The sequence below is a fragment of the Notolabrus celidotus genome, chromosome 12 (genome assembly GCF_009762535.1).
Source record: "Notolabrus celidotus isolate fNotCel1 chromosome 12, fNotCel1.pri, whole genome shotgun sequence".
In the NCBI taxonomy this organism is placed as follows: Eukaryota; Metazoa; Chordata; class Actinopteri; order Labriformes; family Labridae; genus Notolabrus; species Notolabrus celidotus.
The window spans coordinates 20,351,379-20,364,222 of NC_048283.1; the positions used below are offsets into that span (position 1 = coordinate 20,351,379).

General features: G+C 38.4%; 1 protein-coding gene across 3 annotated transcripts in view; it reads right to left on the reverse strand.

Annotated features, from left to right (window-relative positions):
• Window positions 1–587: 587 nt before the first annotated feature.
• aplp1 (amyloid beta (A4) precursor-like protein 1) overlaps window positions 588–12,844 on the reverse strand; it is a 51,210-nt gene continuing 38,953 nt past the window's right edge. For 2 of the 3 annotated variants that reach the window (XM_034697572.1, XM_034697574.1), the window contains 13 exons: window positions 12,612–12,805; window positions 12,210–12,511; window positions 9,507–9,634; window positions 8,110–8,184; window positions 7,853–8,011; window positions 7,563–7,691; window positions 6,969–7,068; window positions 6,675–6,842; window positions 6,541–6,561; window positions 6,379–6,446; window positions 6,228–6,293; window positions 5,965–6,108; window positions 588–3,539 (listed from right to left, as the gene is read on the reverse strand). In XM_034697572.1, coding sequence (XP_034553463.1) covers window positions 3,438–3,539; window positions 5,965–6,108; window positions 6,228–6,293; window positions 6,379–6,446; window positions 6,541–6,561; window positions 6,675–6,842; window positions 6,969–7,068; window positions 7,563–7,691; window positions 7,853–8,011; window positions 8,110–8,184; window positions 9,507–9,634; window positions 12,210–12,511; window positions 12,612–12,805 — 1,656 coding nt within the window. In that variant the 3' untranslated portion in view covers window positions 588–3,437. The remainder of the gene's footprint in view (window positions 3,540–5,964; window positions 6,109–6,227; window positions 6,294–6,378; window positions 6,447–6,540; window positions 6,562–6,674; window positions 6,843–6,968; window positions 7,069–7,562; window positions 7,692–7,852; window positions 8,012–8,109; window positions 8,185–9,506; window positions 9,635–12,209; window positions 12,512–12,611; window positions 12,806–12,844) is intronic. The other variant, XM_034697573.1, reaches the window with a different exon arrangement.

Below are 12,844 nucleotides of genomic sequence, written 5' to 3' on the forward strand. Positions count from 1 at the left end.
ACTCTGGAGAGGTATTGAAGATGGGATACCTACCTAAACCCATTAAGTTGTGTTGACATAAAGCAATCTTGTAGTTTTAAGTATTTTGCATGTTGTGTTAAAACTACATGATTTCAAAATGTTTAACCACTAAACATAAATTGATAAAACAGAAGCTTCATGTTATACTTCTGTTGATAAAACAGACACCCATGTTGCTTTTTGTGAGTGTAATTTCTCACGAGTTAAACATCATTATTTCGAAACACTGTGCAATGTGGTAAACGTATTTGGTCATTCAATGGTTAATTCATAGGTGTGTAGGAAATATGTTTTCAAAGTGAACATTAGGTTTCTTTTTCCAAAGAAATAACAGTTAGAGCAAAGGTGGTGAGAAACCTGATTTTCCATTGTGGTTAAGGTTTTTTGACTGTGGCTTTTCCCCCATGAGGTTCAGCTTACATCATGGACCATTTTTAATCTCCTGACTGCAGTCTCAAAGAAGCTAAAGACTGAAAGAAGTTCCATTATCGTGTGAACATAGCGCCAGTCTTCTTAGATGAAGGGAAAATGTGCAGAAGGGATTAAAAGAGCACAGACACGTCATGTAATGGGTCATTCATTTTATTACACTATTTATTAGCTTGTCCAGTTCTAATTTCTCAGATTTACAGTTACACAACAGAGAACTTTTTCTTTTTTCCAAATTGGTATCTGTCTGCGTATTTGTGGAGCATGTCTTTGGTTAAAGGTCTGAATGAAAATGAAGAACAGCTCTCTCTTAATGATGCTATCAACATCTCTAGATTCAATGCAGTATAATTGAAATCCGACAGACGCAATAAATAACTAACATTTATCAACCTGCACACAAATTGAGTCATTTGGTTCTACTTGTGCTTTGTGCCACTCCTTGTCAATTAGGAAGAGGCCGAAGGTCTGTCTCTATTTCACATTTATTCTAAATGTTATAAATGTGTCACTGTTTTCTCATACAAGCCTCTAGATTTACATTACAGGTGAAAAGCATGACCCTTGATCCAACTGATTATTACATATAAATAAAAAATACAGAATAATTACATCCAAAACACAGCATTGTAAAAGGCAATAATGCAGCAATTAAAATCTCAATAACATTGTTTATATTTCATCGGGGAAATAAGGGGACAGACCAACAAAGAAGTCTAGAATTTGACAGAGGACGTACGTACAAATGTGATTTGAGTAACTACAGTATACACCATTCTACGTCTGCTAAATGCTGGTAGGAAACCTTCAGTGGTTTGGGAAACACAGGCAAGCTTATTCTCATCTATGGTTTCAAGATCAACTGACTTAAACTGTGAACATACAACGTTTTCATTCATTAACGTAGCTGTACAAATTATACAAGGGCTTATGACTTCTCCTCACCCGTCATAACACAACCGCAACCTGCAACTTACCTGCCTAACCAGAGAAACAGAAGATTGATGCTAAATCAGAACTCTGATAGTCAAAGTTTTTTTTTTGCTTCATTATAAAGCAAACTCTACAAAAAAGAAAAACACAACTTATGAATAAATGACTTTTCCTCCAAATGGACAAATGTAGGCTTTTAAAGCAAACGCCTGCCAGAATGAAATGAATCAGAAATGAATTGATTTTGGTTTAGATTATCTTTACTATAGCATACAGCAAAAGACTGATGAGAAAAAAAGCAACATCCCACAGTATAACCTTCCTCAATCGAGATGGTCTGATAGAATTGAGAGGCTAACAGAAATCAACCTGACACACCAAGCAGTTAACAATCAGCTAGAAAAAGGGGACAATCCCCTTTTCACTTACCTATACAGGGTACTATGTTGATCATAAATATGACAACCTACAATGAGTCATTCAGTGAAAAGCTAGAAACTTAAATATCGCATCTATAGAGTACTAACATTCAATGTTGTTGAGTCCAAATGTGTCAAACTGGCAGATTTAAAGACTCACAGCATGTCTTACTATTATCTGAGTGCCTGAGTGTGGTCTTTTTTTAAAGATTGAATACACACACTGACATTTCACATGACTATAGCTGTGGCCTCCTTACACTCGCTGCTCTGTACAACTCGTATCACCGACATGCCCAAATTTTAAGCTCCTCTGCTCTGACACACACACCTGCCAATTGTGAAAACTGCTACAGGGAGTGATGAGAAGGACAGCAGGCATGTAAGTCTGTCTGTTTGACTTGTTGGGCTTCACTACTCGCTCTACTCAGGGGAATGATGCGTATACTGAAAAGAGGATGGAATCTCAACGTCTACCTTAAATACATTCAGAAAGAAGTAACTGTGTCATTGTCTTGTGCTGGTTTTAACAACAGTCCGTTTTCAATCAGCCATGTTAGGAAAATGTTTCTCCTTCTCGTTACAGCACAATGTACTATTTTTATGTATTATTCCATTACACCGATGCAAATTAATCATAGAAATGTCTACATCTAGTAGTATGTATTTCTTACGTTATTTACAGTGTCCATTTTTTGAACGGTGACGTTTCTGACTTCTCAAAAGCAATGACAGGAACAACACAAATAAACACAGCAGCATCATACACCAAGTTGTCATGCTTTCATTAAAATAAAAGACTTTTGATTTTTCTGTTTTACAGTTCTTTAGGTGCCAGTACAAAGAAAAATAACTCATTCACTGACTTAATAAGCTAAACTCAATATTTGGTATATTTTGCCGATTCATTAATCATCTATTAGGGCAAAAGTAAAAACATGTTCTCAATGTACCATCAGAACATAGCGCTGTAGTGTCTATGGTGGTCTTTTTTGAGTCTGTGTTTCAAGTGAAGCCTCACAAATCCACATGCTCACTTAATGTTTGTTATCATATGAGAGGTGCCTTCAAATAGCTCACAATAGCTTGATAATTGCCCTCCCTGACTTGGTTTTACTTGCAATTTACACAATAATTTAACTAGGCTGTCACTCACACTCATCTACACAGATACAGTATATCTAACTGTGGTACGATTCAAACAAAGAAACTACTACTGAAAAATAAATACTATAAAGCATTATGCACCGTTCAGCTTCAGTTTCCAGTGAGGGGCAACAGGTCAAGTCATGCCACTGGGATGGTTTTCAAGGTAAATGAAACACTGCAGCATCGCTAATGCAGAGGACAATGCTCAGACTGTTACCCAGAGGAGTATTAGATTACAATGCGTGATGTGAGTGTGTATCTTATCACATTATTCACATTCTGGTAATGATGATAGGTTGTTGTTTGTCATTTACAATGGGGTTTGGGACGTACCCCCTACTTACTCAGTTACATCATACTTGTAACACATCATTAAATTGTCAATGGGAGTGTAGCTGGGATGCTGTTAGGAAGGAAAAGTGTTGGGGGGAGGGAGAGGGGGACAGAACAAGTGGTCAGGCATGACTTGTTGGCAGCCCCAGTACCTCAGTTCATCTGTTCAAAGAATTTGTAGGTGGGGTTTTCATAGCCGTGGTTCTGCATTTTGTTGAGCTGTCGTTCCTCAGGTGTCAGCATGGGGTCGACCTGCTGCGAGAAAACAAGGCTTTGGGTTATTATCCACTAAAACCACAACAAGGAAATGCTTCATTTATATATTTAATCTGGGATCCTTCTCAAGTCACAAGTGGGTGAGGATGGTTCAGGAGTATTAGCGGCAGGAGGAGTGTCTGAGGTGCTATTAAGGCAATAACCTTTAGCTTAAGTTGACTCAAAAGCAGTACTGGCTAGCACCGAGTACAAAATGTGTGAAGCAACTGCATCTAACAGAAGGGGGTGACATTTTTAAAATACACTTATTAAACTTCTTAGTGAGTGTTGAACAAACAAAAATAACACTTTCAAATCTGTCCAGTAAATGTGTAGCTAGGGCAGCAGACGGTTAGCTTAGCTTAGCCTAGCATAGAGACTGAAAACAGTGACAACAGCTGATGCAGTCTAAATGTAACATAATCTTACTGCTAGCACTTCAAAAAACCTACAGTTATCCTACTAGTCTTGTAGTTAGTATCCTACAAACTTTGTTATCAAAAATGTTGAAAAATAGTGAATGAAGGGGTAGGATTAGATAAGTTTTAACTTCTCCCTTCACACATGTAAAGTAAATTGTTTCACTGCTTGCTAATGGAACTGGTTGATTTTGTTTCTTTTGTATAACTATTCATTCTTTTCTACTTGTATGTCTTTTTTCTATTTTTCTTTTACATGTTCGAAAATAAAGACATCAAATCAAAATACTAGATTAAAAACAACACTTCATTATTTTGCTGGGTTCATGCACCCTTAGTACTTCTTTGCCACGTTACCAAGCTTGACTCTGGTGCTTGTAGATTGACATTTTTTTACTTTTCAGATACTAGAATTCATATCCAAAACTGCTCTGACTATTCAACATTTAAATCTCTATTAAAAACTCACCTTTTTAAGCTTTTAATTTGTGATTGTACTGTTGTTTGATTTGTGTTCCTTGTTTGTATTGATTTTAACAGTTGTACAGTGTCTTTGAGTTTCTGAAAAGTGCTATATAAATAAAATGTATTATTATTATTATTATTATTATTATTAGAATGTGTTGATTTGAACTACATTTAATTAAATATCAAACTATTGTGCTTGTTTCCAATTCTTTCAGAGACATTAATGTTCTCACTCACTTTTACCTTATCTGAGAGAAACACATTAACAATTCCCCACACATCTGATATCAAGACTTTCTATGAGTGTTGATCTATCAATGCGTCTTTTGCAAGACTATTAGTGATAGGCTAATGTTACAGTCTCTTATAGACAGGATGCCACTGTCATTATGCTACCGTTTAGCTGTCACAGAGTTAGCCTTTTCTAAAAAGCTCCAGCACACACTAATTCAATGACCCCCAAAAATAATACAAATTAATTCATGAATAAATAATAAAAGAAAAGAAAATAATTAGTTTTTGTCTTAATGCCTTTGCCACTGAAGTCTAACAACTAGCTAGCTTTAGCTTCATATTTAGTGTGCATGTGTTAAAGCGGTACACATCTCCCTTCAATACTCTCAAGGAAGGCTTACAAGGAAACAAGGAAACAAGGAAAATGGAAAAGGAAAGGAAAGGAATAGGATCATACCAGTGATTACATGTATGAGCACAAAGGAAATATTTCACTGTATACTTTTACCAACAATACAGCACCACTGCTCTTTCACAGGATTTTCACTAAACAAATGTAAGCTACTAGATGGCTTGAAGGTAGGAAATCATTATGATTAATCAACTCTGAACCGAAGTGGTGTAGACCAGGGGTTCCCAAAGTGTGGGCCGGGACCCCCTGGGGGGGTTGCAAGACACTAGTGGGGGGTCATGAGATGTCTTCCAGAATATATATATATTTTTTAAAGTTATCTAAAAATCTTCATTATTATTACCTTTATTTATTTACCTTGTTTTCTTATGTGTATCTTACTTTTTGTTTGAACTGGTAATTATTATTATTTCTTTATTTTTCTGTATTTCTGTATTTTTTTCTTCTCTTTGTTGGTTTTGTGTTACTTATATGTAATTTGGTAACTTGTGGTGAACAAAGAACTACTGAAAAAAATGCAATAAAAAAGTTGAATGACAAAAGTTATCTAAAAACTACATTTTACACATTATAGTCAAAAATATCGACACAAATAGTAGCTAAACTTGAAATAAAACCTTAAATATAGAAAAATGTAATGAGTTTTCTGCCTTTCTTTTTGCCAGATGACTCCTAAGTTTAGGGTTAGTGAACGGTTAATTATAAAAAGCATCAGTAGCAGTAGGTTAATTCATAAGGACACAGGAAATACAGCCACATGCTCATATACTGTAGGTAGACTTATTTTCTGCAGTTTTTAGTTTTTAGTTACTCTATGAAGTAAAAAAAAACATCTGGTGTTTTCCGGTCATGCTACACTCAGCTTGATTTTAAGGCTTATCTGGAGTCGTACCTCTACGATGCCATGACTGATAGTGCCGTATGGCTTCCTGCGCACCAGAAGCAGACTGATCACCATCACCATGGCAATAGCCACAGCCACCACCAGCAGCCCCACCATGGCGCCACGGTTAAATGTCTCCAAGGCATCAGGTTGCTACAGAGAACAAGAGATAAATGAACAGTGTGAAAATGAAGAAGGGCACAAAATTAAAAAAAAAACAACTTCTAAACAGATTTGTTAAAATATTTCACTGTTCTCGGCATAAGCCTCACCAGTTCATCCCTCTCAATCTCAGGAGGCTTGTTGACTACCTGCTTGAGCTCCACAGAAGTGTTGATCTAAAAGGAGAGGAGGGGAAAAAACCATTAAAAAGATAACATATGTATAAAATGTACATATTTTAATATCTAAGCACCATCGTACCTTTTCCTCATATTCATAGGTAGGGCCTCTCTCAGATGTGGTATAATCATATTCATCAACTGCAGGCACTGAGAAGGCAAAATTGAATAAAAAACATTTAGTTCAGCACAAAAGCGATAAAGAAAACTTTGTAAACAGTAGTGACACAAAAGAACAGCTTACCTTTCTTATTAGTCTGGAGGTCTTTAGCGGAGAAACAAGAGAGAGAAGTGATATTAACAGAAGCTGATGATGATGTGGACCAACATATGTTGGATTTACACATGTGTGTTTATGAAGGGTATGGAGATGCTTACCAACGCGGGGAGGATAAGGCCTGTTCTGGAAGGCCCTCTCCTCCTCCTCTTCATCATCCTTCTCCTCCTCGCTCTCGGCTGGCAGGAGCTCCTCAGTGGTGCGGGTCTCAGAGAAGGAGGTGGTCATGAGCTCGCTGATGTCTCCTCTTTCTGCCTTGACAAGCTCCTCTGTGGGTGATGGGTCAAGAAAAAACTAAGCTGAACAAACATTACTCTTTGAGAGTACCCACACAGGAGGGGGGGAGCAGGTATGAGAACAGGGGAAGATTGATGGGTAACAGAGAGGTAGCTTACGGATATCATCACGCAGCTCCTCATACAAAGTAGGATCCTTGTACAGCAGTGCAAGACTCTGGTTCATCCTCTCCTCAATTACATGCAGATGAGTGTACACCTGCAATGTGTATAGACATAAAGAACATTCAGATATTTACCAAAAAAAGAGATATCAAAGTTGAAAGAATGGATGTCTAAATTTAACAGGTCTTAGATTTGAAAAGAAAACAACATTTTTTCATTGAGTCGCGCGTCTGAAGCTGACTTTGAAGTCTGGCTTTGATCAAAGTTTAATGAAAAGGAGATATGCAGCTAGTTCACCTCTGCGAGTTCAGTATTTATTAACTTATCCGTTGCACGTACTAACTCTTCAGCACAAAATGTTCTGTACATCTCACAGTCGACAGAAAGGAGCCTCACATCTTAAAAAGCATTTCTGAAGCATCACACACATAGACACAGGCACGCACAGGCACACACACGCACGCACAGGCACACACACACACACACACACACACACACACACACACACACACACACGCACACACACACGCACACACGCACACACAGGCACACACACACACACACACACAGGCACACAGGCACACACACCTGGAATTTCATCTGCTCAGCCTTCTGGGGGTCGACAGCCACAATATGCTGGTAGTGCCTGAGTGTGTGTCTGCGGTCCTTCTGCTCTGCGGCCATGTAGCGCTTCAGAGCCTGCAGCACGCGCTCTGGCTGCAGGATAGAAATACCAGACAGTGAGAAAAAGCAACTCTCTCAACAATACACTTCATATATTAGAAAATGACTATTATGAACAAATGTTATTATTTCAAGGTATACATTTTTCATCTCTGTTGATTCCCCTCCTCCCTTGCTCTCCATGCTGGACTAACCTGAGGGGGATCAGACTGTACAGCAGTCAGGTAGTTCTCCAGGGCCAAGCGGCGGTTGTTGTTGAGTATGGCCTCCACTCTTGCAAGATGAGTCTCCACCAGCCTCTGCCTCTCTCCAGCCACCTGCTCCTCAAGAGTTTGCAGCACAGACTGGAAGTGCTAGATGAGGGAATACGGCAGAATAGACGCAAGTCAATCTGGTGATTCATCACCAAGGTAGAATTGAAATCACTGACTAAAACCAGGTTTTTGTTTACCTCATTCAGGGCCTGTCGCTCTGACTTTGGTAGGTTCTTTGATTGATTGTCTGCTTCTGCCCACTCCTTCATGATCTGAGGAGTTAAAAGAACTTGTTTTAATTTTTGCTAAAAGTATCGCTTACACCATCATTGTATTAAATCTGGTACAGCAGTATGAAATGTATGAACGGCAATCACTGAGATTGTGCTGTATGGTTGGAGTGTGTTCAGTGCAAAATTCCTTTTATTAAGTGAGCACTGGAATATCATTAATCTACATTTAAAGTTTTGACATTGCTCAGTAACAACAGAAAATAAAACTTCAAGAATTTGGGAAATAAAGTTGTCTGTTGGAATGAATCAAGACAAAAAAATCAGTGTCATAAGAATAAAAATAAGAGTGTTTCCCTAAACTGCAAACTTTCTCTATAAAAGGTTGATGATTTAATTTAATTCAATTTGAGTTTATTTGATTAGGACAATGCCCATTAATCAACACTTCAACAGTATGCCTCAATGTAAATATGCCAGAATTAGCACAATAGGTAAATTTCATCCGTAGTCCTAAGTCAGGTACTCACATAAAACATAAAACAACAAGATTTATAGTTACAGGATGTCACAAAACAGTTAACAGGACACGACACGAACTGACTTACAAACAGATTTTACATACAAAAAGTTTGTGACATTATAAAAACAGGATGGAAGGTGAGGCCAAAGCCCCCAGGAACGGGCCTCAAGTGAGAAAACAGATCATTCATGAGTACATGACTGCTTTGTTTTTCACCAATGTTTTTTTTTTAAAGGTACAGTAATAATTCTCCTCAACGTTTTTCATCAGGATGAAACGTGCTGACAGCTATTAAGAATGGTAGGTAAGAGAGGAACAAACTTCATGATGCAAACATTCATGTCTTACTGTTTTCAACATCTGACTAAAAAATAACACTACACTTATCATAACATGCATCTGTAAAGACATCTTAAGTAATCTTAAGTGCAGAGCTACATAGATGGCTTGGTAATGATGAAAACACCTCATTTGTGACATGTAATAAAACCACAGCCAAAAGTTAAAACAGACATTCTTGAAGTTGCACAACAGCCATACTGAGGCACCAACACCCACATGCAAACACGATCAGATATGTAGAGTTAAAAATACACCCTTCACTTCCATCATGAAGGAAACTACGTCCGCAGTAAAGTACAAGCAGTTCACTGATAATGCTTTCACTCCTGTACAGCATTGATCTGCTCGCCTGCATGCAGGTAAAACATGTACAGGCCAGTGAACCTGTCGTTCTGAGAATTAGATTTGGGAGTGTTTCCCACATTAATGAATCAGCCGTCGAAAGTCCGACACACCTGCCAAAAAAACTATTAGCCTGTTCATGCCCCATGAAAGTCACCTCATTGATTCTCTTCATTCTGCGCTCCTCCAGGTCTGTTTTGGCACGCAGGAAGTTGGCATGCTCAGTGTCGTCCACTGGCTTTTCAAAATACACATCAACGCCATCTGTGGGCCGAGGTGTAGTCACTAGAGGGGAAAGACAGAAAACAGCTGTTGTTACTGTCGGTCAGATTGCAACAGCCAAAGACCAGTTACTACCTCATAAAGAGGACAGTTTGGTTCAAATGTGAGTGCTAAGAATGCAGTGAGCAAGAGGGGAGACAATTTCACTCTACAATCAGAGGAAATGGGTAAACAGACATTAAAAAAACAACAGAAAATCTCTTAACTGAGTGAGAATACTCAGTCCAAGACACCCTTGTTGGAGCTATTTACCTTGTTTCGCATTTTTGATTATTTTTACTTCAATCAATTGATTTATTTATTGTTATTTAATTTAAGGTAATTCAATTTGATGCCATAGGGGTATTAGTATATTTTGTTACTCACTTTTATAGGTTGATAGTTTTGCACCGGATGACGTCTATATATATGGGCAGGTAAGATAGGAGGGGCGGACACCGGGGATGGTGAATGTTTTTTTACCTGGAGATTTGAAAGAGATGCTAACTTTGAGCAAAGCTTTTTGCTATACAATAAACCGCCAAAACACTGAATACTTGGCTGGACATTGACACTTTTTTGGACACCGTGTAAGATCCACTCTCCCCGTGCCCAGTGGCCGGTTTTTGATTTGAGATTTAAGTTTTGTAAGTTGACCAAGTCAAATAGCCACTACAACCCTGATAAAGACTATCCATTATTCTAGATTAGAAATATAACTAATCCAAGTCAACAAAGACAAGTTAATGATCCCATTCTGCTGTGCGATGTCATCTCTGAACAGCTGGTTTTATATTTATATTTTGGGAATTAGAAGATGTTCAATGTTATCATTGTTATCTGTCCAGCTATTTTTGTGGCTTTTTTCTTTCATTTGATAGCACAGCCGAGGACAGACAGGTCATGTGGGGGGTATGGACTGGGGGATCACATACAGTAAAGGGTTGAGGTCAGGAGTCAAACCAGCAACCACTGCGATGAGGAATGCTTCAGTAGGTTTGCACTAAGCCATACTGGAGCATCATTTAAGATTATTTTAAGGGCAGGTCTAACAGATATTTCTGAGATAACCCACAAAATGAAACACACAAATGTTTAAGGATTAGTTATTTTTATCAGTGATTTTCAACCGCTGTGCCGTGGAACATTTTCCAATCTCACTTAATTAGTCAAAAAAAATATTATTCATATACTGGAAATAATTTGCCATGTAGTGCGTCTGTACCTGCAATGTAGTGACTGGCTGAGTAATTCAATACTCGTCATACTGACCTGTGCTACCCACCCACTGGGTGGCAATAAAGCGCACTTATGACCTTGTTAAATTAAGACAATAGAATTAATGATGCGCGCGAGAGGTGTATGTGACAAGGATAAATATTCGAAAAGGAAAAATAAAAAATCCAAACTTGGCCCTGGATAAAATTCTAACCCAGATGAAGAGCTTAATATGGGTGGTTGAAAAGACAGCTTTTATGAGAAAAACTACATTAGTGTCTGCGAGAGCTGTTAAAGCTAGCTACTTACTATCTGAACTCGAAGCCAAATCAAAAAAGTGACACACTGTGGCAGAGACATTAATACTACCTGCAAAAGCCATTGTAAATGAGATGCTTCGCCCTGACACAGTCAAAGAAGTAGCCAGAGTCCCTCTCTCAGATAAATAGATTCATAAATTGAGAAACTAAATGTGTCATTTTGTAACACTTTTGGTTGGTGGTGTGACTCCGGATTTTTTTAATGTAAGAAATGTGCCTTGGCTCAAAAAAGGTTGAAAAACACTGAATTATATCATCAGATTAATGTGGTGTACAAATTTGCTTTGAGTCTTGTGTGGGACAAGTTCAGAAGAGGCCTTAAATGAGTGCGTGCGTCAGCTTGGGTTTGACTGGAGGTCGAAATTAGAGACTATAAATATGAATTTCACTTTTATGAATGAAAATGAGAATTTGTTACAATAGTAATTATTTTGTTAATTAAAGGAAATAAGTAAAACTTAATAACTCAATATGACAGCATGTATACAACAGTATTTCCTTGTTCCATTAACTTTTTGTTATATTTACAGACTTATACTTTCTCCAATTTCTTATGTTTCTGGATAAGAAATGTTAGAATAGAAAGAATAGAAAGTAACTGCCTTCTCTTCTTGTATTACCTACATACATGTAAAAATTGACAAAATAGCAAATAAAGTTCACATTATAAAGAAACCAAAACTGGAAGTAGCAAAATGTTATGTTCCCACAGTGGTAAACTAATTTAAAAAAATGTATGTTGATCATTTTTTCCATTTGCTCTAACACTGCTACGAAAGTCACTGCGGGCCAGAAGTTGATGTGTGTCCAAATAATTTAAGCAACATGTACAGCTACTTCAGATATGGAGTAGGACAGGCTTATGTGCACTGCTAAACAGAGCCATCCTCTGGTTACTGGCTGAAAAAGAGCAGCAGACAAGTGTTGAACATTGTCTTTTATAACTATTAAGATTGAGAGAGTAGGAGTGACTCTGCCTGTAGTTGTTTAGTCATCTGACTGCTTTGTTAACCACATTGTCTAAACACTGAGTGCAGTATTCACAGACGATGCACACTCACAGCTGTCGCCCTTCATCAGAGGAGCGGAGGTGGTAGGTTTGTGGCTTTTCTCGTAGTAGAAGGAGTCCAGATAGTCTGATGTCTGGTACGGACCTGAGTCAATGGGGTATTCGTACTCCTCTGGATCTTTCACAGCAATGGCTTCCTCTTCCTCCTCTTCTTCCACCTCCTCCTCATCAACTTCCTCTTCTTCATCATCTTCCTCTTCCTCCTCCACCACCTCGTCATCCTCCTCTTCCATATCGGCTTCGTCCACATCGGTGTCAGGTGAGGGGCTTGGAGTGGGAGCCGTCACTTTGGTGCTGTGAAAAAAAACATTCACACAAGTGGAACAATCCAATAATGTCAAACACAGAGTCTTTCACCCTCAAACATGTGTGGGATCAGGTTGATTCATCTTACATTGAGTTGAATTTTCCGCTAGACTGGGCTGTGAGGGTCTGAGGACCAGCAGGGGGGTCTCTCTCCTCCATCTCCCCTTTACCGTTAGAGCTTCCTCGGCCTGGGCAGCACACGTACTCAACCCCCCGGAAGTGATCTTCACATGGCAACAACATCCCGTAGCTGTGGAGCTCCAGATTTTCTGCAGCACATTCCTAATGCACAGATTTAAAATGATTGTACAGTGAATTAGA